The sequence below is a fragment of the Chanodichthys erythropterus genome, chromosome 20 (genome assembly GCF_024489055.1).
Source record: "Chanodichthys erythropterus isolate Z2021 chromosome 20, ASM2448905v1, whole genome shotgun sequence".
In the NCBI taxonomy this organism is placed as follows: Eukaryota; Metazoa; Chordata; class Actinopteri; order Cypriniformes; family Xenocyprididae; genus Chanodichthys; species Chanodichthys erythropterus.
Window position 1 is genome coordinate 34,608,299 of NC_090240.1, and position 27,966 is coordinate 34,636,264.

General features: G+C 37.1%; 1 protein-coding gene across 8 annotated transcripts; it reads left to right on the top strand.

Moving 5' to 3' along the window:
* The first annotated feature begins 184 nt into the window (after positions 1–184).
* LOC137008885 (cytochrome P450 2B9-like) lies at positions 185–18,025 on the top strand. Of its 8 annotated transcripts, none has more exons than XM_067370647.1 (13): positions 185–317; positions 1,910–3,610; positions 3,718–3,871; positions 4,687–4,839; positions 5,073–5,233; positions 5,815–5,988; positions 6,072–6,216; positions 7,217–7,404; positions 7,967–8,108; positions 8,329–8,457; positions 8,940–8,975; positions 17,770–17,805; positions 17,899–18,025. In XM_067370647.1, exons 2-13 carry the CDS (start codon positions 3,416–3,418, stop codon positions 17,937–17,939), a joined length of 1,554 nt encoding a protein of 517 aa, XP_067226748.1. In that variant the 5' UTR covers positions 185–317; positions 1,910–3,415; the 3' UTR covers positions 17,940–18,025. The 8 variants fall into 8 exon arrangements, 4 of the variants coding, with proteins under 4 accessions (XP_067226748.1, XP_067226749.1, XP_067226751.1 ...); XM_067370648.1 differs by having other exon boundaries at positions 281–317; positions 3,366–3,610; XR_010892819.1 differs by lacking the exon at positions 185–317 and having other exon boundaries at positions 1,576–3,610; positions 8,329–8,708; positions 17,899–17,946.
* Positions 18,026–27,966: the final 9,941 nt, after the last annotated feature.

The window sequence follows — 27,966 nt, forward strand, 5'->3', positions numbered from 1 at the left end:
ATTAGTGGTGGGCCGTTAACGGCGTTAACGTGCTGCGTTAACGCGAGACTCTTATCGGGCGATAAAAAAAATATCGCCGTTAATCTATTCTCAAAGTTGGGTTGGGAGCTGGGTCTATTCTACACAAGTTATGATGACTTTCACCTTGATATTTTAGCGCGGATGTATACCTAGCCGAACTGACCCTTCTCAAAGACCCACCCGCCCCCCTTAGTTACTGTTGCTTTGGTCGACAAGCCGTGGTGCTGTCAGGCCCGTCACGTCACACAGTGATAAATGCATCACGGAGCAAAGAGGACACTGACAAAACAAAGCAGGTAACTTATGATATTTAACAAAGTCCCAGCTTTAAAACTGTGTAGTTTTTTTAAGAAATTCAAACAATAAAACCCGTTTTCTTTAATGTGTTGTTAACATGGTCGTGACAGATTGCTGTAGCGCCTCAGCTCAAGAGGCTCGTAAACTGATCATCTCTTACTACGAGTCCATTTATAGCAGCAGATAAACATGAATGAACATCAGAATCAGTGTTGTTTCAAACGCGGTAAGATGTCAATATACAAAATATAACCTACAAAAGTTTAACTCCACTGAGGTTAATCTTCTCTAGTCATTTGCTGCGTTCCAATTCGCCTACTTATACTACGCCCTAAAATATGTACTCTTTCTGTGAACAAAAAGTACTTAGGCTACTTTTGAGTGTGTAGCAAAAGAGTAGACAAGCTTTGGGACATACTATCACGTCATACAGTTGCGTCTTTGCTCTCTGTCGCATCCATTCACCGTAAACTGCCCTGTCAATCATCTTACATCCTCCACATTTCATTTAGCTAATTTCCTGCCGTATCGGAGAGAAATACAGCACGTTGATCTGCAGCCGCGAGTCTTTCATGTGGAGAACTCTCCTCATATTAATGCATAAAGATGCATTTAAAAGTTAATGGCCAATCCGATCTTTATAAAAGTCCACATTGGTATTTGCAGATGAAAAATAACACATATAACATTAAATAAATATTTTCTATCAGTTTGAACGGATTATTAGTCACTCAAACAACCTCTCAGCGTCATTCGTGCATATTCGCCATGTTTTGTAGTTTTTAACACTTTTTACTTGTGTTTGTAGTTCTGAACTGAATCCTCGTACAACGTGCAATGGGTTGTGGGCAATATTAGCCTCTATAGTGTGCACGGATCCACACTTCGAAAATCTACCGGAAATAGTAGACCATCCGGGGTCTTTTGGCATACTCTTTTCAACATACTATGCTTTGGCACACACTTATTTTAATCTCACATACTATTTAGGATGGATAGTATGGACATTGGGACGCAGGGACAATTTGGGTATCTCACATATTCTGAATGTCTTCGGCAGAATTCAAATGAGCCATTTTAATCTAGATTAATCTAGATTAATTCCAAAATTAATCTAGATTAATCTAGATTAAAAAAATTAATCTATGCCCACCTCTAATATATATATATATATATATAATGTATTAAAAATAAAAAGTCACAAGTTCTTGTTAACATTTCTTCTAAAACGTTTAAAGTTAAAATGTGTAAATATTATTCAAAGTTAGAATCATATAAATGTAGGATACATTTCGCTTTTATTTCCTGATTTGTGAGTGACTACATACAAAAATTAAGTGTTTTTGTTGTCTTCAAAGATGTAAACATAGCGATTTCTATATTACATTTAGGAATATAATTCTTCTGGTCAAAATGTAGAATGAAAAATCAATGTATCCTTATTACTGCTATTTTCTATGGTCATCCTGGCCAAGATGGAAAGGTCACAGTTTAGTGGAGGAAAATGTTCATGTAGTCAAGTGTCCTGTTTTTTGATGGCAGAGTATTGTAGTATAACAATGGCTACCCCACAAGACTTCTCCTGTTCCAGTTAGTGTCAGCAGGGAGAAGGAATGTCTGGACACCAAATCCCCATAGTCTCACCACATCAGGCATGGATGCCAAGAGCTGGCGGACAGAAGTGTGGTTCTTCAGCAGCTCTGGTTCGAGGAGGAGTGGGCAGATTTGTTTTTTTTATTCTCATTTTAATAATGTAGTGATTTACCACCATTTTAATGGTATTTATAAGTTGATTTCTAGGTTTGTTATCGCAAAAAGCACAGTGCGCAGTGTGTTTTGTTGATCTAGAGATGTGGTATGTTAGGAACCCCGCATCGGCCCAAAATCGAAATCTGACGGCCTGGGCGAAGGTTAATGCGTGTATGTCTTTCAGCGCCTCGTGAAGTTCACTTAATTTCACTCGTTTAATATCCAATTTCAAATTATTATTAGTCTTAAATCAATCATTGGTTATGTATTAATTTAGATATTTGATGATTCTGGGTATCCCATATTTCAATTATTCGTTCATCAGGGACCCGATGCCGCACAGAGATACTCGCCCCGGGATTTGCGGTAAATTCACAGACATAAACTCGCCAGTCTCGCCAATCATGCTTTCTTTTTCGCATTCGTTTCAAGTAAAAAAAACCCATTATTATGGGCTTTCAGACAGACAACGCCTTTTATCGACATGGAAGCTTATGACAAAATTAATCTAAAACGACACAACAATAATTCAATTTAGCTATTCATTTACATGTAAGTGAGAAGCGCTTTACACCAGGAGGTCTCAAAACCAAGCTCACTTCTCATTAACTTTTTTTCATACAAATTTTGGGATAAGTAGGCTACTTTCACATCTGCTTAAACATAAAATGCTATCAACAAAATGTGGAAGTTGTTGCATGAGGTTGCATCAGATACAGATGTTTGATAAATATAACTGAAAGGTTTATTGATAAATCATTGTATTTTTCACATGGTGTTCCAAGGTATTTTAAGGAATACCAAGGTACCGCCAAACATATAATCCACCAAATGTGTAAATAAGGTATTGATTGTGGTTGCATCTTTCATTTGCTTGTGGTTGCATCATTCATTCATTTGTGCTTCACCTTTGTCCCTGTTTTTCCAACCTTACACACCTCTTGCATCATGTCATTAATGAGGAACAATTATCTTTTCTGATTAGAAGTCTGACGTTTCAACCTGACTCCAATAGATCATTTTAATTTGAATATTTGATTATTCCAGTATCCTCTTTCTCTTCAATTATTCACTAGATCGCAAACTTGCCAGGCTGATCTTAGCCAGAGTTACAGAATCCCAATATTTTTTTGCCACCAGTTTCCCTTAAATACCCAGGCGAAAACATAAGAGCTGTAAATCTTTGGAATACTTTGGAATTGTGTTAATGTGCCCCAAAGGTAATATTAACACATCTGAGAGGGTTAACAGCATGTCAAACTCTCCGTCTGTCTCCTCCCTCTTCCGCTTTTATAAAGCCCACAGTTGTCCGCTGCTCTTGTATTTGTCCTGAAAGGACTCTGTCATCATGTGGACGACTCTCATGAAGTTAGACCTGGCCTCTGTAGGTCTGGCTCTGTTTTTGGGCTTGATCTTTCTGGTTCTGTTCGAGATCATCAGGATTAATTCCTATAGAAGTCAAACTCCTCCTGGTCCCAGACCTTTGCCTTTTGTGGGATCGTTACCACAATTTTTGAAGAACCCAATGGAGTTTGTAAGATCAGTGAGTCTTTGCTGTTTTCTTGATATGGAACTAAACTTTACTATTTAATTTACAACATTTAGAAACATTTTCTAAATGTAAATGCACTTGTGAATCTTTCCGAATAGATGTCTCAGTATGGAGAAATGTCCACTATGTATCTTGGGAGGAAGCCAGCGATAATCCTCAACACAATCCAGGTCATGAAGGAAGCCCTGGTTCAGGAAGCTTTTTCTGGAAGACCGGTTCTGCCTGTTACAGAATGGATGACTAACGGATTTGGTCAGTAACAGTATTAGTATTATGATGATTGAAATATGGATTTTATCCTTTATACTTTAGAGTCACTCATAATAATAAAGGTTTTCACAGCGATGTCATAGAAGAACCATTTTGGGTTCCCTAAGAATCCCAGTGTATTATAGAAGCTCGTTTCCACTGCTGAATGAAAAATTCTCACAATTATGATTTTTTTTTTCTCACAATTGCTAGTTTACTTCTCACAACTCTGACTTTTTCTGTCAGAACTGCATGATTTAAACTCGTGTTATTGTCAGAATTGCGAGATATAAAGTCAGAATTGCATGATATGAAGTAAGAATTGCGTGATATAAACTCCCAATTGTGTGTTAGTCAGAGTTACGAGATACAAGATTTTGTTTCATCTTTTTTACATTTTACATAAAGATATGTAAATTTAAATGTAAGATGTTTTCTTTCAGTTAAAATGGCTCAAACATTTTAGTCTAGGACTAGTTTAAGCCTTGTCTGTGAAACCAGGGGAAAAAGTATCAATTCCAAGTTATAAAGTCAGACTTGCAAGATATAGCTCAAACTTATAGAGATGTAAACACAATTGTGAGGGGAAAAAAAGTCCCAATTATCTTTCAAATTGTTTCATTCCATGACGGAAACAAGCTTCCATACACATCTATATAGAATCTTTTTGGAATAAAAAGGTTCAATAGATGTTAAAGAATCTTCATAGATGCCAGTAAAGAACCTTTATTTTTAATTTTCAATCTCGAGTGTCTTTGCTTCAAAAATGTGTAGAATGTGTCAGATTTGAGATTTTTCATTCATTCTCTCTTTATCAGGTATAATAATGGTCACGTTTGGCCACTCCTGGAGGCAGCAGAGGCGGTTTGCTCTGCACACACTCAGGAATTTTGGCCTGGGGAAGAAATCAGTAGAAGATCGGGTGTTAGAGGAAAGCCGCTATCTGATTTCTGAAATGCTTCAAGAAGAAGGTATGAAATGTTCATCCTCTGTTAGAACTCATTCCAATGTCTCTGGCTGCAAACTAGCTCACCTGTGTCAAATAGCACCTAAATGACTTTCTTAAACATTGTATTTAAAGGTTGAGAAGGATGCATATTTAGAGACTTTCACAAATATTTTTAATATTTAAATTCACACTTCTATTTAAAATAGATTGATATATGGCTTTTTCTCACTCATACTGAAGCATGTTTGTTTGTAGGCAGGCCAATGAACCCCCAGCATGCAGTACAGAATGCAGTTTCCAACATTATCTGTTCCATCGTGTTTGGAGATCGCTTCGATTATGCAGATAAACGCTTCTCAAACCTTCTGAAGATCTTGAATGAAATCTTAATGCTCGCAGCATCGGCTGTGGGTCAGGTATGATCACATTCTTCATTTTTGACAATTTTTTTTTTTACTTACACTGCTGAAAAAATAATCCTCACTTTCTCTTTATTATGTGTGCATTATCCTCATCCATGTACCCAGTCTCCCTTCCATAGAAAATCTTAATTTTAATCAGCGCATCCATACTACATATTTAACTGTATCAGGTAGCGAATCATGTGACCTGCATTCCCATTGCTACTGTATATTGCATAACATCATGCATTTGCATAAAGTTGGGCTTACTTTAGTTGACTGAATTTTTGATTATAGTTTTATTTTTTTATTTGTCTTCAATCAATAAACATTTAGTTATTCTATACCGCCTTAAAATATTTAATAAAGAAGAAATTGCTCTGCCATTGCAAAATTTCTTATCTAAGTGTAAACAAGTAATGGAAGTGATATATGAACTTCCATATTTTCATCAACTTTTAAATGTAAGTTAAAATATTTACTTAAACATTGATGATATATTTACATTGTGTGGAATGAAAAAAAAGCATAAGTCTTAAATGTGAAAATATTTGAAACACACAGTAAGGCACCCATCATCTTTTTGTCAATCTTAGTTTGTCAACTTAGCACCCTTCATCAGGCATTTCCCAGGGCCACACCAAAAGGTCAAACAGAAGGCCAATGAGTTTTTGGGTTTCATCCGGGATGAAGTTAAAGAACACAAAGAAACTCTGGATCCAGACAGCCCGCGAGACTTCATTGATGCCTACCTGCTGGAGATCGAGAAAGTGAGATCACTGTCACTGAAAGAAGGCTTCTCACATGCATACATGCTGTAGTTAAATGATTTATAGATTTGTTTCACCTGGAGCAGCAAAAGTCCAACAAGGACTCCACGTTTCATGAGGAGAACCTGGTTATGTCAACAGCTGACCTGTTCCTGGCTGGAACCGACACCACAGCGACCACCATCAGATGGGGGCTCATCTACTTGATTCAAAACCCAGATGTACAAGGTGCTAAAGCTAAACATTAGCAGTTCATAAGAACACTAGGAATCTTGGTGTTGAAGGCAGAAGTGAATAAGTAGAAAAAAAATTCTCACACTTCGGAATTTTTCCCCCTCAGAATTGCAAGTTGTTTAATTTTGAGAAAAAAATAGGGAATTGTGAGATATAAACTTGCAATTTCAGGAAATAAAGTCAGAATTAGGAGATATAAACTCCTATATACTTTTTTTCTCCACAATTGCAAGTTTATATTTTGCAATTCCGACTTTTTCTGACAATTGGGAGTTTGTCTCACAATTCAGTCATTTTTTTAGTTCAGTCATTTTCAAATCTGAGAAAAAAAGTCAAGTGTAAGAAACTCACAATTGCAAGCAAAAAAAGTGATAACATGTCAAATTACCTTTTTTTTTTTTTGGAAAGTTTTGTGCTGGAAACAAGCTTCCGTATCGGTCAAATCGGCAAAATATTTAGTTCCATAATCGGTTCCATTGTCAACAATGCTGGGTAGATTACAATTTAGTTAGGCTACTGCTCAAACGAGAGTCTTCATTTTATATGAGGAAAAAAAATTAGAGAGCGCTTGATAGCGGCAGTCAGAAGAGATATAATTTTACCGTCATTTCCCACTAAACACCCTCACGCCAGTGTTAACTAGTTTTTTAGTAATTTGATGCAATATAATAGTAAGTACTAAGTATAGTGTTATAAATGCACATACATAGCCTATTTTTTATTTTTTTTTTAAAAAGTGAAAATATAAAAAACTTTGCAGGATTTAAGATATTGATGACCGTTAAAACGTGTCATCGCAGTCTGTGTAATCAGGAATTCGCCCGCGAAATTTCGCAGAGCAACGGTAAAAAAAAAAAGTGACCACGCCTTTTCTGCAGTTAATTCCGAATCGTATGATGCTCTTGCTCTCTAGCCATTTTCAACACTCAAATTTGCTAAGAATCAAGCTAAACTAAAGCACCAGGAAATACAAATTCCCCTTTATCTCACACAGAACGATGTCATGAGGAGATTGTTCGGGTACTGGGTTACGACCGCTTTCCCAGCATGGATGACCGTGACAAACTACCGTACACCAACGCCACTGTCCACGAGATTCAGCGCTGTGCCAACATTGTAACTTTCGGCGTGATGCATGAAACGATTCAGCCCACAAAACTACGAGGATACGACATTCCCAAGGTAATAAATGAAGTTAAAATCTAGAGTCACACACGGTCCACCCTGGCTTTTCCTTCGCAGTATGATTGAATAGTTTATATTCAGTCAGATCTTTTTGATGAATCGGTTTATAAACAACATGATGTACATGAAGCTTTAAGGATTTTTACAGTCTTTTCATACATTTAACCTCACAATAAAGATGCTACCACGGTCATAAATGACCAGCTGTTAAGTTGCTACAATAAATAATCATGCACTTTAAGGGTAAGGATGAAGAGACTAGAATAAGAGATTATATTTTCATATTCTTTAACAAATATGTTGATGTTCATGCACTTTTTTGACTAGTAATTTAAACTGTAAGGATAAAGAAACTAGACAAGATTAAATAAAGTTTTGTACTGTACTTGTCCAGTAAATTAAATCAATCTTATATAAATATGTAATATTATCATGTAAGAGCATTAAGCCAGTGTGAATTATGACTGATTCCAGTATGAAACATGGGACTATATAGGAGGTTATAAATTACCCTGGGTTTTAACACTTTTTTCAACTCTGCTGAACTTTCCTCATACAGGGAACTACAATCTTAACAAACTTTGCAGCAATTTTCAGCAGTAAGGAACACTGGAAGCATCCCGACTCATTTAACCCAGAGAATTTCCTGGATGAGAACGGACACTTCAGCAAGCCGGAGTGTTTCATTGCGTTCTCAATGGGTGAGTCAGGAAATATTGAAATGAATAAACAAAAAAGTTACTGGACTAATATTATGTGCAAATAAATATCTTATGCATGACTGACAAATGTGCATCACATTAAGTTTACTAGTTTGTTTAGTTAACGCTCTGTAATCTATACGGATAGAAATTTTATATGAAATTCAAATATATAAATCTTAAATATATGCCTAAATATATTTGTGTGCTGGTTTCTCAGGTCCGAGGGTCTGTCTCGGTGAGACGCTGGCGAGGACGGAGCTCTTCCTGTACATCACGTCTCTCCTACAGCAGATTCATTTCTCCTGGCCACCGGATCCACAGCCCCTGGACATGGATGGGATCATGGGTATTGTCCGCCTTCCTCAGACCTTCAACATCATCTGCCGCAGCAGAGATACGAAAGAGTGACCGTCAGGAACCCCAAATGTCATCATACACACTGAAGAACACAATAAAGACAAAGCCGCTGAGACACATGTAACACCTCACTCAATTTAGTAGACGCAAAGTCTGCGTATGGACCAGTTAAATCAGAAAGCTAAATTCGTCTGCAGAGAATAAGGATGTCACAACAATAATAAACCACTCATTCAACAAGTAAGGTTTAACTCTATGTATTTTTCAAGCTTCAAATTTTTAATTATTGGAGTGCGTAATATGGAGGGAAAAAAAATAATATAATAAAACAAAATACACACACAAAAAAAATAATTAAATGAAATAAAATGCAATGTATATTTCCCAAACAAATAAAATGAAAATGTCTTTAAACCCCAATTAAATTCTTTCTAGTATCCTTAACTCTGTTCTCTCTTATGTCCCTTACAGGATTCAAGACTCAATGGTGCTCAAAGGACTCAAAAGGTAAGTGTAATCACCAAAAGAATAAAAAAATGTAAAAAATAATATTTTTTTTTATAAATCAATGAAATTAACTTCTCATTTATTCCCTTCTAGGTTTCACTATTGTCTCTTTCAGTTTTCCTTTTCTGAATTAATCAATTTAACCCAGTTAATGATGAATTCACCTTATGAATGAAAATTTAAATATCGAAAAATGAGGAAAATAAAATTGAAATCCCCTTTTTTTTTATGTGTCTATTCCTAGCTTCAAATTAATAAAACATCAGAGAAATAGAAGAAAGAAAAATAAATAAATATATAAAAGCAATTACATTTGATCAAGCAAAAAAAACAACAACAACAAAAAAAAAAACAATAATAAATTCACATTTAATTCCCTTCACAGATTTAAACCTCAGTTTTCAAAATGTGTTCAGTAACTCAGTCTCTCAAATGATTCACAACTTTGTGAACATGGATTGAACGTGCATTTCTCAGTCTATCCTCCGTAATCGAATCCTTTTGAAAGAACAGTGAATCAGGTGCAAGTGCTGTCAGTTCAATCCTACCATCCAAATCGGCAACAAGATCAGTATCACAAAATCACGCTCGCTGTTTGGTCCGTGTGGCTCGCCAGTCCCACTCCCTCCGTGAACACGAGAGTTAGAACGAAATCCCGGAACCCATAAACTCCACTCCGTTAAGCATCGATCGTGTTGCAGCAACTCAGCAGTGCACTCGACAGGATAAAGATTCACTCAAACCAGGAAAAATAGACAAGAAACAGAAGAGGAGGAGGAAAAAAAAAAACCTGACCTTGAATACAAGGTCACAAAATCATCATTAGTATTTTTTTTTTCCGCAACATACAGATTCTACATCCATTACCACAGTTTAACACAGCATCAAAATGGCGATCGCATATTTACATATGAATGTGCAACACTCGTTCACCACATGTGGTCTTGTATCATACAGATCAAAATTTAAAGGAAACTAAAATACATCCTTCTCTTTTTCCTTACATTTCAGTAATTTGAACATTTCAGGAATATTTTACCCAGATTAATACATGACATAAGAATTTTAACTCACCAAAACACGATGAACTTGAACACTCAATCTTTTTTAGGTCTGTAGAATTCTTAAAACTTGACTTTCCGCTCATCCAGCTCTCAAAAATACATGAACTCCCAGTTTCCTTATAAAACGTATTTTTTTTTCAACGCACTATGCGTTAAGAGGCTTCTTCTCAGTAGCTGCGTCACATAGGCCTATTATAGATCTCAATTCTTTTTTATTTTTTTTTATTTTACATGAACTTCACTTCTTCACAGTATAAATCGTCTCTGATCATATATAACTTTGATTAAAATCACATATTTCTATTTGATTGATCAAATTTGTTACTTTCTTTGGAGAAACTCGAATCACGTCTGCTCTTCTGATCAGCCGAATGAGAGAGAAAGCGCGAGCTCCAGCCGCGTGCGAATTCAGGAAAACAAAAAAAAAAAAATGCACTACACAACATCCTTGATCCTCATTGGTCAGTTCTCACAAACACAGAATAATTCAATTGGATGTCCCAATACTCATGAAAATAAATGATAAATTGAAAAGAGAAAAAAAAAATGTCCTGACTCATTTAATTCAATCATGTATTTTTGGTAACCTGGGTTACACCCTCCCCCTTTGATCTTATGCACATCCTCGAGCATGCATATGGCTGTGTTGTCAGTACTGACAAGGGGTCACCCGGTACCATGACACATTTATTCCAGAACAATTCTGAATTCTCTTCGGACTGAGCAAAAGCAGTACTTAATCCTTGCAATAAGGACTGAACCACTGAAATTAAAGGATTCCCTAAATTAGGATAGTGAAATTTCTTTGGGGGTTTGATTTGCCTTGTGGAACGTCTAACACCCTCAGACTGTGAGTTTCCTTCCTCTGGCATCCCTTCACTTGAAAAATCTTCTTCAGTAACCATCTCAGGTATAGGATAATTTTCCTCATCCTGAACAACCCTCAGTTCTTCAACTGGATTCTGCTCTACATCCTCTAGTGATTGAGAAGACTCATTCACTAACTCACAGTTGTTACAATTCTCCTTCTCAGACACTATCGCAGTGTCATCTGCTCTACACTCTCCCGGATCACCTTCCACATTCTTGGGTTCCACTCCATCACTCACAGGTAAGTTTTTATTCACTTCGCACACTTGTTTGTTTACCTCACTAACCTCAAGCTGTTTTTCTTTCAGGGAATCAACATTTGTCTGGCTGGTACCTGCCACTTCAACCTCTACTGAGTCTGGGATTGGGAGACTACCCGAATGATGAGAACTCTCAGGTGGGATGTAACGAGTAACCACTTCTACTGATTCTCTGGGTACAAAACAGTAAGGAGACTCACTCTCAGAATTTTCATCATCGTTTGAATTTCCTGCTTCATCAGCATTTTCCATACCAAACTGAGGCCTTGTTCGACATCTTTGACGCACCCTGGGTAAGATGGCCTCGTCCGCTTCCACACCAGGTAAGAACCCACAAGGTAAGAGCAGGTCTCGGTGCAGAGTACGGACAGGACCCTCTTTCCCTTCAGGACAAACAGTATACACAGGAACATCTTGTGCTTTCTTTAACACAATGTACACATCTGATTCCCATTTGTCTGCCAGTTTCTGTTTGCCTCTCAACCTGACATTCCTAACTAAAACCCTATCACCCACTTCCAAACTGGAAACCACTACATTTCTTTCAAACCTCTTTTTATTCCGTTCTGCTACTTTCATGCTATTTCCTAAGGCCAACTTGTAGCTCTCTTCTAGCCTACTCTTTAGAGAGGTTACATACTTTGAGTGGGATTGACAAGGTTCATCGTTCAGGATGCCAAAAGCAATGCCCAGCGGCAACCAAGGTTTCCTTCCAAACATGAGCTCATAAGGTGAGTAGCCCGTAACGTCGTTTCTGGTGCAATTGTACGCGTGCACCAGCGGTTTGACATACTCTTTCCAATGAGCTTTCTGTTTGTTTTCTAGGGTACCTAGCATCTGCAACAGTGTTGTATTAAACCGCTCTACTGGGTTTCCCCTAGGGTGGTATGGCGTTGTTCTTACTTTATGAATGCCAGCAATTTTACACAATTCCCGGATTGTATGGGACTCAAAATCTGGCCCTTGATCGCTGTGTAGCTTCTCTGGGAAACCATAATGCACTAAAAAATGGTCCCAGAGGCACTTAGCAACTGTCTGAGCTTTTTGATTTCGAGTGGGAATAGCGATAGCGTACTTCGTAAAGTGGTCAGTGATGACCAAAATGTCTTTCGTGTTGCTGCTGTCGGGTTCTACTGATAGGAAGTCCATACATACCAACTCTAATGGCCTGCTGGTCTGTATGTTTACCAATGGAGCAGCCTTCTGCACAGGAGACTTTCTTCTAACACAACGCTCGCAAGTTCTTATCTTTCTTTCCACAGCACTGGCCATTCGTGGCCAATAAAACCGGGAACGAAGAAGATCAAGGGTCCTCTCCACACCTAGGTGGCCCATATCATTGTGCAAACAGGTAAGTACCATCTCTCTGAGATTTTTAGGCAACGCTAGCTGTCTGTGTACTTTTCCTTGATCCAGACGCTTCCGATACAACAACCCATTTCTCATTTCAAACTTATTCCATTCCTTAAGCCACAAACCCATGTCCAGTGACTTCCCTTTCCCACTAGGTGGTCTTTTGTGAGACTCTAGACATTCAATGATCTCCCTTATTTCAGTGTCTTCCCTCTGTCTATGCATCAAATCATCCTCTGACAATCTCGGAATGGCAGGTAGGCCATGGTCACACTCATCCATAAATGCTTGGGGTAATGCATCTGCAGTCACGACTAAGGACTCAACCAAGGCTACAGAAGAAGGTTGGCAAATCTGGTTTCGCTCACATATTGCTTTCACGACCTCAGGAAACATAACCTGCTGTTCAGCCTCACCCAAATGGTTTAACGTGAACTGCTTTATGCGCTCTAGTTCTTTCTGGGTTTCCAAATCATCCCTAAGCTGATCATTTGGACGTCGAGACAATCCGTCTGCATCCTGATTCTGGGTACCCGCTCGATACTGGATTTTAAAATTGAAAGTGGACAGACTGGACAACCACCGGTAGCTTGTGGCATCGAGTTTTGCTGAAGTTAGGACATATGTTAAGGGATTACTATCGGTTACTACTGTGAATTCACTCCCATACAAGTAGTCGCTAAACTTAACTGTCACCGCCCACTTAAGTGCTAAAAACTCCAGCTTATGAGCTGGATACTTAGCCTCACTGCGAGTCAAACCCCGACTGGCATATGCAATGACCCTCAACTGTCCTTCCTGCTCTTGATACAAAGCAGCACCGAGCCCGGTAGTGCTGGCATCGGTATGCAACAAGTAAGGCAGTTTAGGATCAGCATAGCCCAGAAATGGAGCAGTTGTCAGTTTGTCGACAATGGTTTCAAACGCTCTTTGGCATTCTGCAGTCCATCTATCCATAAATGGCTCTTTTGGGTTGAAGTAAGGCCGATTTACTTCCTTGTACTTAGTTCTCTTCCTAACAAGGGGATACCCTGCTGTGAGATCGTTCAAAGGTCTAACAATTTTGGAAAAATCCTGTACAAATCTCCGGTAATACCCGGCGAATCCTAAAAAGGATTTCAACTCTTTAAGATTTTGTGGTCTCGGCCAGGTTTTTACAGCTTCTATTTTGCTTGGGTCAGTACTCACACCCTGTTGAGACACGACATGCCCCAGATACCGCACAGACGTCTGAAAGAATTTACATTTGTCGGGAGAAAGTTTTAAGCCATACTCTTTCAACCGGTTAAGGACCTGCAGTAGACGGCGCTCGTGCTCCTCAAGGGTTTCGGAGAACACAATTAGATCGTCGATGAAGACCAGAACCTCACTCCGGTTCAGGCTCCCCATGCAACGCTCCATGAGCCGCTGAAAAGTACTTGGGGCATTGGTTATCCCCTGCGGCATCCGATTAAATTCCCAGAAACCCATGGGACACACAAAGGCCGTCTTTTCCTTATCCTGCTCGTCCATTTCAATCTGATAGTATCCTGATTTCAGGTCGAGAACGGAGAACCATTTGGAGCCCGTAAGCACAGAAAATGCCTCTTCAAGATTTGGAAGGGCAGAGGCGTCCTTAATGGTCTGCGCGTTCAGCTTCCTGAAATCGATACAAAGCCGAACAGAATTATCTTTTTTTCTCACCACAACAATGGGAGAAGCAAAAGGAGATTCTGACTCCCTAATCACTCCAGCATCCAACAACTCCTGCAAGTGTTTCCTAACTGCACTGATATCTTGGGGATGAATCGGTCTGGGTCTATGTTTGAACGGGGTCTCATCGCTAAGCCTAATGCGATGTTTCACCTTGTCGGTATGGCCATAATCCATATCATGCAAGGCGAAAACTTCAGGCATTGCATTCAGTAAAGCAGAGATACAACTCTTCCATTCTGTCGGCAAAGGAGAGTCACCGAAATCAACGTGTATATGCGTTTCAGGTGATTTCTCTTGGGCTTGTGAGGAGTCACTTCCCTGGGAAGGCTCCATCACTTGCTGAACAGAATACATTTCAGCTAACACCGTCTTTGGAGGAATCACAACGTCGGCATTGGTTTCATTTCTAACCAACACAGGCACATGAAAAGAACGTTTGCTGGGCAAAGTGTGCAAACCATTGGCAATGACTAAACCACCTGGTAAGTTAGACAATTCAGAAGGCCCAATGACTGCTAAGTTCTCTGGGAAGCAGCCATTCAGATAAACATAACCATCAAACACTGCAATACCACCCGAAGGCACTGTTTCAACATCATCTCCACCCAAGGTTACACACCCCAAGGTCTCTGCACTTCTCTGCTTATGCCTGGCACTCAAAATCTTAAGCACAGCTCGGTACCCATTGAAAGCTGGGTTGAGCTCAACATCTCCTTGAGCATGGGTATCGTACAAGGCATCCAAGGAGTTTGTCCCAACTAGAATCTGTTGCACTCCCACCAAGTCAGGAACCACTAAGGCTAAAGTATCAATTTCCGCTTCTGACCCCAAGAATTCTTTAGGAAAAGTTAACGTTAATTCCACATACCCCAAATAGGGTACAGAGTGCCCATTGGCCCCTTCTACCTCCAACAAGGCATCTAAAGACTTCACTGGATGATCTGCTAAATGTGCTTTGTGGAAAGAAGACGGAATCGTGGTCACTTGGGACCCAGTGTCCAATAAACAATTCACCTGTATTCCATCAATGCACAACCGGGCAGTACACTTTGTCCCAATTAACCCTTTTGGCAACCTTCCTGACATTCTACCACAGTGTCAAAAACATTTCTGCTCTTTTTAGGGCAATGAAACTTAGTCCCGTTCTCTGCATGCCCTACTGCAGAGACGGCCTGGAGTTTACCTTCTGTGATTTCATCTGGTTCTGCAAGTCCCACTGGGCTTGTTTCTCCCTCAGCAAACAGCGTTTTCTAGCCACTTTGGAAGGGTCTGGGTCATTTTCACAGTGGGTGACAATGTGTCCGTCTTCGCCGCAGCGAAAACAGTATCCACGACGAGGTCGGGGCATGCCTGTCCCACTCATCTGAGACTGCTTAACCTCATTCGACTCAAACTGTCTAGGCCACGCCTTTTCGAAATTTCGATGGGAACCTAGCGGTTTTTGAGTTTGACTTTTCTGTGCTTCTAATGTGACCACTTGAGTTTTTAACTCAGCTACTTGCTTTCGTAACTCTGCAAGTTCTGAAAAACTTGAGTCAGTGTACAATGTTTTTTTCGGCACAACTGACTCCATAGCCTGGACTTGTGCTCTCAACTCATTTACTTCTCCTCTTAATTTCAAAAACTCCACAGATTCCTGGCAATCAACCTGCCCCTTCTTAGAACCTGACATTTTCTGAGAAGCTATCTGCATGTGACTACTCGACATCGTTCTTTTCGGATCTGTCTCAACAGTTGTTTCACCCCCTACCTCAGCAACATGAGTGGAAAGCTGATGTGTGATGGCCTTTGACTTAAAAGGGTGTAAACTGGGTTTGTTCATTCCTAAATGACTTCGCATGCGCTCCTCTTTGGAAGCTAGCTTGTCCTCTTCAGCCCTAACCGACACTACTAACTCAGCAAATGAAGGGGGGTTGGTCTTTCTTTCTTCAAGGCGCAAATTTGCAAGCAACCGGTTATCCCAACACCCTCTACAAAACTGCTTTAATAAGCTTTGGTCACGTTCGGCTTCTGGAATGCCTCCCCTCCGCACCGCCGCACTCAGCATGACTTGCAGCCGATGCAGGTAGCTAGAGGGTTTCTCCCCCTGGTTTTGCAGCAGAGTCATAAATCTTGCCAACAACTCGTCGCCATCGTCAACTGACCCATAGACAGACTCTAACAGCTCTAAATATACCAACGGAGATGCTTGAGGACCGATATGCTTTACAACATCAGCCGCTGGCGGCAAAAGGCTATCCAATATTTTCCTGGTGCGAGACAAGTCAGAAATGGATGGGTCATCAAGCAAAAAATCAACGCTCGCCCTCCAGGTATCAAAGTCAGGTTCATTTGCTGGTCTCGGAACTTTCCCCGAAAACGACCTCAAACGCACAGGGATGTACTGAGTTGATACAGCATCAGTAGCTCGCACAATATGTTCGACTACTACGCGTTGTACGCTAGGGGGGCTTATTACATTCATAGGCAGAGCAGTACATGTGGGCACCGCATTTTCATCATCGGTCTTGGTCAGGTTTTGATATTTGCTTTGTTGGCTACTTGACAAAGATGCTCTATCTAACAATTGCGGAGCAGTTATCTCTTCGACTACTCTTTGAGACTGAGCTGATAACCGACGGGTTTGAGAATCGGCCACAATTGGACTATCAGTGGCATCACTCGACGTGGGTGACGGTTCAACGAGAGAGCTAGCAGCATTGAGCTTCTTTAGCTCTTCTTGAATCACAACTTGAAAGGGTTTTCCGCTAATTCTAGCAATTTCTTGCAGTTCCTCTAGATAATCTCTAGTGACATCACACCCAGTCGTCTGCGAGTAAACACTGCTCAAGGCACGTACATTAAAGCAGGTGTCTGCATTAGAAGTACTTACGATTCGCAACGGCAACAAGAGTCGCAGCACATCCATAGCAGAGCTACACTGGAACTCTATGATAGCTTGCCTATGAAATTCTGAGGCTGGACTATCAATGAGCAAGGTTCGCTTTATACTACCATAACGCATCAGCCATGACTCAAGCTCTTGATCGGATTCAGATAACGTTATACCGCTCACTAGAACAGCATCAGAAACACTCACTTTCTCACGTCTCACAATATCCATAGTTCACAACTACACTGTATACGCTGCTTTCACACACACATGAGAAGTCACTATTGTTTTATGACTCTCCAAATTCTCCTGGCTGGCTCGCCAACTTTGTAACACCTCACTCAATTTAGTAGACGCAAAGTCTGCGTATGGACCAGTTAAATCAGAAAGCTAAATTCGTCTGCAGAGAATAAGGATGTCACAACAATAATAAACCACTCATTCAACAAGTAAGGTTTAACTCTATGTATTTTTCAAGCTTCAAATTTTTAATTATTGGAGTGCGTAATATGGAGGGAAAAAAAATAATATAATAAAACAAAATACACACACAAAAAAAATAATTAAATGAAATAAAATGCAATGTATATTTCCCAAACAAATAAAATGAAAATGTCTTTAAACCCCAATTAAATTCTTTCTAGTATCCTTAACTCTGTTCTCTCTTATGTCCCTTACAGGATTCAAGACTCAATGGTGCTCAAAGGACTCAAAAGGTAAGTGTAATCACCAAAAGAATAAAAAAATGTAAAAAATAATATTTTTTTTTATAAATCAATGAAATTAACTTCTCATTTATTCCCTTCTAGGTTTCACTATTGTCTCTTTCAGTTTTCCTTTTCTGAATTAATCAATTTAACCCAGTTAATGATGAATTCACCTTATGAATGAAAATTTAAATATCGAAAAATTAGGAAAATAAAATTGAAATCCCCTTTTTTTTTATGTGTCTATTCCTAGCTTCAAATTAATAAAACACCAGAGAAATAGAAGAAAGAAAAATAAATAAATATATAAAAGCAATTACATTTGATCAAGCAAAAAAAAACAACAACAAAAAAAAAAACAATAATAAATTCACATTTAATTCCCTTCACAGATTTAAACCTCAGTTTTCAAAATGTGTTCAGTAACTCAGTCTCTCAAATGATTCACAACTTTGTGAACATGGATTGAACGTGCATTTCTCAGTCTATCCTCCGTAATCGAATCCTTTTGAAAGAACAGTGAATCAGGTGCAAGTGCTGTCAGTTCAATCCTACCATCCAAATCGGCAACAAGATCAGTATCACAAAATCACGCTCGCTGTTTGGTCCGTGTGGCTCGCCAGTCCCACTCCCTCCGTGAACACGAGAGTTAGAACGAAATCCCGGAACCCATAAACTCCACTCCGTTAAGCATCGATCGTGTTGCAGCAACTCAGCAGTGCACTCGACAGGATAAAGATTCACTCAAACCAGGAAAAATAGACAAGAAACAGAAGAGGAGGAGGAAAAAAAAAAACCTGACCTTGAATACAAGGTCACAAAATCATCATTAGTATTTTTTTTTTCCGCAACATACAGATTCTACATCCATTACCACAGTTTAACACAGCATCAAAATGGCGATCGCATATTTACATATGAATGTGCAACACTCGTTCACCACATGTGGTCTTGTATCATACAGATCAAAATTTAAAGGAAACTAAAATACATCCTTCTCTTTTTCCTTACATTTCAGTAATTTGAACATTTCAGGAATATTTTACCCAGATTAATACATGACATATGAATTTTAACTCACCAAAACACGATGAACTTGAACACTCAATCTTTTTTAGGTCTGTAGAATTCTTAAAACTTGACTTTCCGCTCATCCAGCTCTCAAAAATACATGAACTCCCAGTTTCCTTATAAAACATTTTTTTTTTTCAACGCACTATGCGTTAAGAGGCTTCTTCTCAGTAGCTGCGTCACATAGGCCTATTATAGATCTCAATTCTTTTTTATTTTTTTTTATTTTACATGAACTTCACTTCTTCACAGTGTAAATCGTCTCTGATCATATATAACTTTGATTAAAATCACATATTTCTATTTGATTGATCAAATTTGTTACTTTCTTTGGAGAAACTCGAATCACGTCTGCTCTTCTGATCAGCCGAATGAGAGAGAAAGCACGAGCTCCAGCCGCGTGCGAATTCAGGAAAACAAAAAAAAAAAAATGCACTACACAACATCCTTGATCCTCATTGGTCAGTTCTCACAAACACAGAATAATTCAATTGGATGTCCCAATACTCATGAAAATAAATGATAAATTGAAAAGAGAAAAAAAAAATGTCCTGACTCATTTAATTCAATCATGTATTTTTGGTAACCTGGGTTACACACACAAGAGCATGTAGGCTCATCTAAATCATCATATCTAATCAGTAATTCTATACATGAACTCTTGTCAGGTGATTCTGATGATTTCACTGTAGGAAAATAACTTATTTCCAGTGTTTTTAGTGTTTGTTTGGGGCAGTCATTTTGACATTATTTTATTATGGATGCATGTATTTTATTAATGTATCCACATGTACATGTAATACACATAGTTGTATATCATTTGTATAATGAAATGCTTTTATTACATATAAAAAATGAAATCATGCAATTGAACAGTTATCATTTAGAGAATGAAGCATTCCTTTCAGGTCTAAACTCAAAGTCCCTTTAAGACAGTGGTCACCAACCTTTTTAAGCCCAAGATCCCTGACCTCGACCTTTATGAAAGACAAGATCTACTTGATAGAAAAAGACAGCCCAGATTATATTTAGTATTTTTTTCATGGCCAATTTAGATTCTGATTTATTTATTTTTACAAGCAAATTGGCCGATTCTTAAACTGGTTGCAGATATTTATTATTATTATTATTATTATTATTATAAACAAAAATACATAGCCATTTCAAATTAGAGGGAACCACTGCTTTTTAATCACAATCCAAACAAAGATGCTATAACATTGTATGAGCAGTTGTTTTTTATTTGAATTAATTGAGATTTAATTTCAAGATTTAAAGCAAAAACAGAACGGTCTGACTATCTTTGTGAAATGATATGCTACACACAAAAGCTTGAAACAAAAACAGCAGGCTGAATGAGACGCAAATTCACTCTCTGACAGCAGGCAGCGCTTATGGAGCAGCAGTGACACATCGTTTCCATGGTTACCGCTGTAAACAAAGCTGAACTGCGCTAATAATTAGCTACTTTATTCGGAGGTAAGGGGAAAATAAAATGCCATTGCCATCGAAATTTTTCTGAAGACAGTAACGTTAATTCCTTTTATAGATGCATTCATATAACCCTTCACCCCTAATTCAATATTTATATTTTCTTCCTATATTTCGAGCATCGTGAACAGTGAGCTGCTCTGCCTGCTACAGAATTGTCTCCTCTTCGCGTCTGTCTTCAGAGTCTCTGGCCTCTTGTTTACGGCCGTTAACAGACTCGGACATGATGTGGGCTATTTACCTTTATCACTGTCCCAGTAGCTCCCGAAAATAACAGAAAAATAAATACAAAAATATAGTACAAAGACTGGAGAAATGTAATGTATTTTTGTACTCATATTTCTGTTATTTTCGCGAGCTGCTGGAACAGTGATAAAGATCGACCGGTCGATCGCGATCGGCGGGTTGGCGACCACTGCTTTAAGACGAGTCATTCCACTCGGCGGCCATCTTTGAAACGCCTCTCAGCATGTAAGTGCAGCTTCTATCTCTTTGGATGGGTAAACATGAAATTCTCCAAAGTTGTTCCCCAAGTTTTCGATTAAAATTCTTATTTGGAAATTTAATATTTGAAATCACAATGAAATTGATTAAATCTGACAACAACTGTCTCTTTCTAAACACTCGAATCATGACAAAAAAACAGCATTTTTCATGCTGGATCAAGCAGCCTGAGTGAGTGCGCATCTCTATAGGAAGCGCGCATCTGAGTGAACTGGAGCTTCTAATGGCTGATGCAGCTGACTTTAGGATTGGCTCTTATTTAGAAGGCGGGATTTATTCCGCCGTATTGCGTGTTGCACTTTAACAATACGAGTGCACCGTCTTTCTATAAAGTCTTTGTCTAAAAGTATCTTTTTTTTTTTTTTGTTTTTCCAGTAACAATGATCGTTCTGTCAAACTGCACCAGAGCACACCATCCAGTTGTAGGTTTATGGGTGGAGCCAAAACTCGCATGTGCTTTTATGTTCATGTGTTTAAAGTCGTAGAACTGGTTGAGTTACCAAATCATGTGACTTGAGTGTCCATGGTGTGGCATAACCAACATGGTCCTCCTCCACACCCTGAACATGTTTAATCATGCTATATCTGCAATGTTAAATCAGAGTTTTTGTCTTATATAATCATCATATTTGCTTGGCTTGGATTTTAAATGTTGTAAAAAAACGCAGATATGGTGTTTTTATTACTCATCAGGTGAGTAAGGTATTTTATTGACCAGACAAACTGCTCTCTAATAGAGTTGGAAATCATTTTTTGTGAAGTGTCATATTCATCTGCACAATCACGCAGAGCCGAAGCACAGCCATTACAATGTTCTGCTGCAAAATGCATGCATAGTCTTGGCTTTATTTAGTTATCTTGTGTTATCTCATGCCAGAGGAGAGCTGTTGTGGCACCATTGGTAAGAGTTGCGGGTAAAACTTCGCCCTCTTGTGTTCGTTTCAAGCATTACACATGATAAGTTTTGAGAATGGCTCTAATGTGGGGATTAGTGATGCACAGTAATATCCACTGCCTTGAGCTATCAATAATGCAATACTCTTCATTCCTTGTTTTTTGACTGTCATAAATCACAAGGGATGCATGTGAACCTGTTTATTACTGTTTCTGCATCAATTTCTTTCTTGAATCTTGAAATTCTGGACCAGAAATCACTGGAGCACCAAAAACTAAGTTTTGATTATTGACCAGTTAAACTGCAGAAATAAGGGGGAAGTTAATGTCATGAAACCTGCCAAGAAATGTCCAGGTTAATTTCACACAAATCAAAAGATAAAACAAGAAATAAGATTTTGCTTATGAATATGAAAATGAAGTTTTAACTTTTAGCATATTAGTATTAAAATATAATAAATGTTCGTAATACAAAATATAATTTTTAAATGAAACATGACTTGTATTTGTTTATTTGCGATTCTCCCAGTTTTTCATATTGGAAAACTTCAATTCAAAAGCCGTTTTTACAGGGTCAGTGTTAATATCTCCCAGCGGTTATTGAGGATGACTGTATGTGCATGATTTTAGAAAAGTGTAAAGAGGTTTATAGTTCCTTCAGCTGCCGCAGAGCCGAGGCCAGGTGAACTTTGCCCTCTCGTTGAGTGTTACGTGTGACCTCATTGACCTTCAGAGGACTCAGATTCAGATCAAAGATGAGGCTGTAGTTCAGAATCAGGCGTTTGGCTTGATCTCTGTCCACATACCCTGAAGAACAGTGTTGAAAACATCATTTCAGCTTGCAAAATACTATCACTTCTTAATCCATCACAGTTTTAAATTGCTTTAAAGAGGCCATATTATGTATTTTACAAAGTCTTGATTTTGTTTTCGGGCTCTACTAGAACAGGTTTTCATGCATGAATGTTCAAAAACACATTATTTTCCTCATATTCTCCATTGTTGCAGCTCCTCTTTTCTCAGTCTGTCAGTAACACTCTGTTTAGTTCCTGTCTCTTTGAAGCCCCTCCTTCTGATAAGCACAATATGCTCTAACTCAACCAGGCCCCGCCCCTTTATTTTGCATATGTCTTGGGCGGGAATTATTTAAATGAAAAATACTGGAACTTTGCAGAGCTTTTTCATGCTCAAATAGCAACATTAAACTCTAAAGAAAGATGAACATGTAAAAAAACACAGTAGGTCCTCTTTAAAATGAGCATCTTCTGACCAGATAGATAGTATTTCTATGATGGGTTTTGTACCTGTGTTTTTGGTGTCACACATATGTAAGGCCATCTCCATCTTCTGGAACCTCTCAAGCCATGTTTCTCTTTGGTCTTCAGTCACACTGATCACTGATTCCAGGTCAGTACTGGCCACTGACGCATCCCAGATCTCTGCCTAACGGGGATCATTTTCAAAATATCTTTTTTATTTCAGAAAAGTGCAGAAAAGATCATATTCTGGGTATTTTATCAGGCTCAGTGACAGACCTCAACACTTTGCGGTTTCTCATCTTGCACAGCTCTCTGTATGAACTGCAGCAGTTCTTTATAATGCACCTGCAAAGTGTGATGGTGAGTACAATGCACTGCACATAATAAAACAATCACTTTCACTTCAAAAAAAGAATAGTTGCAGCAGCAGCGTCTTCTGGGATTTTTAACGGTTCGATTACCTCAAGTTTGCATTCGATGCATCCTCGATATCAAGAACACATCCGGGTACTTTCATGCGTCCTCCGTTCTTGCGTTCTTGAGTATTGGAATGAACTTCGACAGTTGATGATGACGTAAAGCAAGAACACAAGGACGCAAGAACGCTGAAGAACGCATATTGAGAAACAGCCACAGGCATAGCTTGATGACGGCAAGTTTGAGCGTGGAATCTTGGGACATGTGGTCTTACAGTCGGTGGAAAATAATCGGGATAGGACTCGGCAAGAAATCATGTTCATGGATACGATTATTAACGTTACTGTAGTATGAAGCAGAGCAAGAGCGAGTATTGATCAACACAAGCCTCACGAGCAGCGGGACTTTTATTATGCCACAGTCGCTGGCGCCGCTTCCGCTTTTCCGGTCATGAGTATGAGGTAACGCAGCTCTGTTTATCATATTAGATACATTTGAGAGTGTTGAAAATGATGTTATAAACGTTCACTCGGCGACTGCTGTGAGACACTGTTACATATGCATCGATTTTATTAAATGCTGGATGGTTTGTGTTGATAAATTCATTTTGATGAATACAAATGAAACTGTACAGTGACTAACTGAATACAAATATTTGCTGTAATTCTCAAAGTTTCAGATGAAAACTGAAGTACCTGCTCCGGGTCTCTGGCGTCACTGAAGGATCTGAACACACAGGCCAGTGTGCTGAGCTTCAGAGGCATCTGCAGTCGGAGGAAGAGGTATGTAAGTTCTGACTGATGGAGGATTCCTGACTGGGACGGGTCGAGTGATGTCACTTCCTCCTCAATGCTCTGGAATGTGTGTGGTTTCCAGTCCTGCAGTTCCTCTGAGACAGATGAGAGGAGGCAGCGCTCCTCTGTCTGGACATGCTGAAAAAGTTTTTAAAGTTTTTATTTTTAATATACACTACACTACCATTCAATATATATATATATATTTTAAAGAAACTATTTTCAATGTTCATTACAGAAAGCATGCACATGATATCTCACCTCTGCCGCTGTATTATAAGGTTGTTTTGAATGACTCAGGATGTTTGTGGACTTCAGATGTATGTAGGAGCGTGAGCGATCTCCACATGGTGCCGTCACACACCGTCTGTCTGGAACCTGATCATTACCATACCATTAACATCCAGCCATCTTCAGACGATAAAGCATTTATTCTAGAGGACTTTTCTTCTAGTGAACTATGGGAAGTGTTTTCAGGACCCTGGACAGCATTATTATTTTGATTGGTAAGTATTTTTCAGTACCATGGACAGAGCAATCATTCATCAGCCTGAGCTGATCTCAAGTCATCTAAAAAACTGTAACCACACAGTGCTAAAAGAAACACAAGTCACTGTTAACAAAATTATTTTGAGGTCTCGAGTTGGGTATTATGTGTATAATTCAGTGTAGTTTATGCTGTAGTTGATGTTTCAGTACCTGTCTGAGGGCGTCTAACAGGCTCTCTCTGTGCTCAACTGCTCCCACAGGCTCCAGGTCATGAGACGAGGATTTTCTGCTTAAATCTCCATCCGTGACTCTGTTAGGTGGACTGTTTCTGTCCTCAGAGCTGTTCGTTACCTCAAAATCATCTGTAGGACTATATAACAATTTCAAACAGTGTATTTGGCCTCTGTTTGACCTTTTACATTTATTCATTGTTAGAGATTGTTATTATCATTGTTATTATTATTATTAATTGTAATAATATTTATGCAAATTAATATAATAATGCAGTTTATTATTATTATATATATTATTTTTATTATTATTAACAAATTGCACTTAATTATTTAATTATATTTATTAATTATTTAATTTATTATTATTAATGCTAATAGTAATAATAATTATATAATAATAATTAAACTAATATATATATATATAGCCTATATAAATTACATCACATCATTATTATTATTGTTATTATTATATGACCTTTTTAATGATTTAATATTTATTATTAATAATAGTAATAATTATATACTAATATAATAGTAATAATAATAAATTATATATATAAATTAAATCACACCATTTATACTTATTGTTATAATAATGATCATTATTATTATATAATAATAAAATTATATATATATATATATATATATATATATATATATATATATATATAAATATATATAGCTATATTAAATCATGTCATTATTGACTTTATTATATGACTTTATATTATTTAATTTATATATAGATGTATTTATTTAAATTATATATGTGTGTGTGTATTTTTGTGTGTGTGTGTATGTATATATATATATATATATATATATATATATATATACACACACACACACACACACACACACACACATACACACACAATACAATACAATGTATTGTGTATGCAATAATAATATACATCATTTAAAATTAATTTATATATATATTTAATGTGTATACATGAAAATAATTTTATATTTACAATTATGTGAAAAAAAAAAAAAAAAATTCTTTAAAGAATAAAGCGCAAATTTACCTTTTGGTCCCTTCAGTAAAATACTTAATTTGTTTCCCACCGACAATCTTCACCACCAGCTGTGGCCTGCTGGTCTTTCCTGTGGTTTTCCATCCATCCATGATGTGGGAAGCTCCTACAGAGAAGATAATGAGACACAGATACTCTACAAAAACACTCATGCATATATCAGACATGAAAAGTATTTGCACACTTAAAACTGTCTAAATGTCACTGCATTACATGACAAGATACTGCCGTCACTTCCCTGAGGCATTTGTCTGTGGCTCACTTCAATATGATACTTCAATGTTGTAATGCTAAAAGGAAAATATTTACTTACTCACTGTCTCTGAATCTCTGCTTTCTGTGTCTTTCAGGTGTATAAAACAGAGCAGTTCCTCGTCCTGAGCTGATGTGTGTCTAGATACAGGCACGGGTGAGGTTAGGAGCAGCAGTATCCACACATAAGAGCTCAGTCCGTTCTCTGGAGGGTTCTCTGGACTCCAGAGGTAATCTCAACAGTGCCATGGTTACCCGACCGGCCCAACTCTCTGCCACAGACGCTCTCAGTACATACACAGATAAGAGTGATTTATTACAGTGTCATTCTGCCCGACTGCACTGTGATATAAGGTACATGGGGTTTTAAAAGCCTAAAAATGGACTTTTAGCTATCTAAATGGCAGTGTTATTTTATTTTATTGTGCTGTGGACAATAAAACTAAATAAAATAACAATAAAACATTTTTTATATAATTTCATTTGTTGTCCAGCACTATTTGTGGACAATAATAATACAAAATAAAATAAATAAAATATTATTTATTTTGCATAAGCTGTAAATTTAGCTGTGGACAATAATAATAAATAAAAAAAACTACACTAAAACTATTTCTTATTTTATTTAATTTCATTTGCCGTGCACCATTTATGCAGTGGACAATAATAATAAATAATAAAAAATAATATTTTTAAATATTATTTATTTTGCATAAGCTGTAAATATAATTAGTTTAGTTTTATTTATTTATTGTTGGTTTGTTTGTCATGCACAATAATAGTAAATAAAAAATCACAATAAAACATTATTATTATTTTTTTTTTTACATTTTTTTAATTTAATTTCATTTGTCATGCACCATTATGCTTAGGGCAATAATAATAGATAAAAAAAAACAATACAATAATTTCATATTTAATTTAATTAAAAAATAATAATAAAACAATTTTTAATTTTATTTAATTTAATTTTTTTGCATAAGCTGTTAATTTAATAACTTTTTTAATCATTTACTTTTGGTTTGTTTGTCATTCACAATAATAATAAATTATATATATATATATATATATATATATATATATATATATATATATATATATATATATTTATATGTGTATATTATTTGTATATATATTTTGCCATTTTTTCTAACTTAATTTTATTTGTCCTGCACCACTTTATTTAATTTTATTTTTTTTGCATAAGCTGTTAATTTAATAACTTTTTTAATCATTTACTTTTGGTTTGTTTGTCATTCACAATAATAATAAATTATATATATATATATATATATATATATATATATATATATATATATATATATATATATATATATATATATATATATATATATATATATTTATATGTGTATATTATTTGTATATATATTTTGCCATTTTTTCTAACTTAATTTTATTTGTCCTGCACCACTTACGCAGTGGACAATAATAATAGATTAAAAAAATAACAATAAAATAATTTCTTATTTAATTTTATTAAAACAAATAACAATAAAAATATTTTTATTATATTTATATTTTCCATAAGATGTAATATATATATATATATATATTTATTTATTTATTTATTTATTTATTTATTTATTTATTTATTTTTTTTTATTTTTTTTTTTTTAATAATTATTATAGAATAATTCTTAATAATTAATTCAGTTGTTTGGACGCCAAGGCCAGTGATATGAACTGCCACCTCTAGGGGGCACAG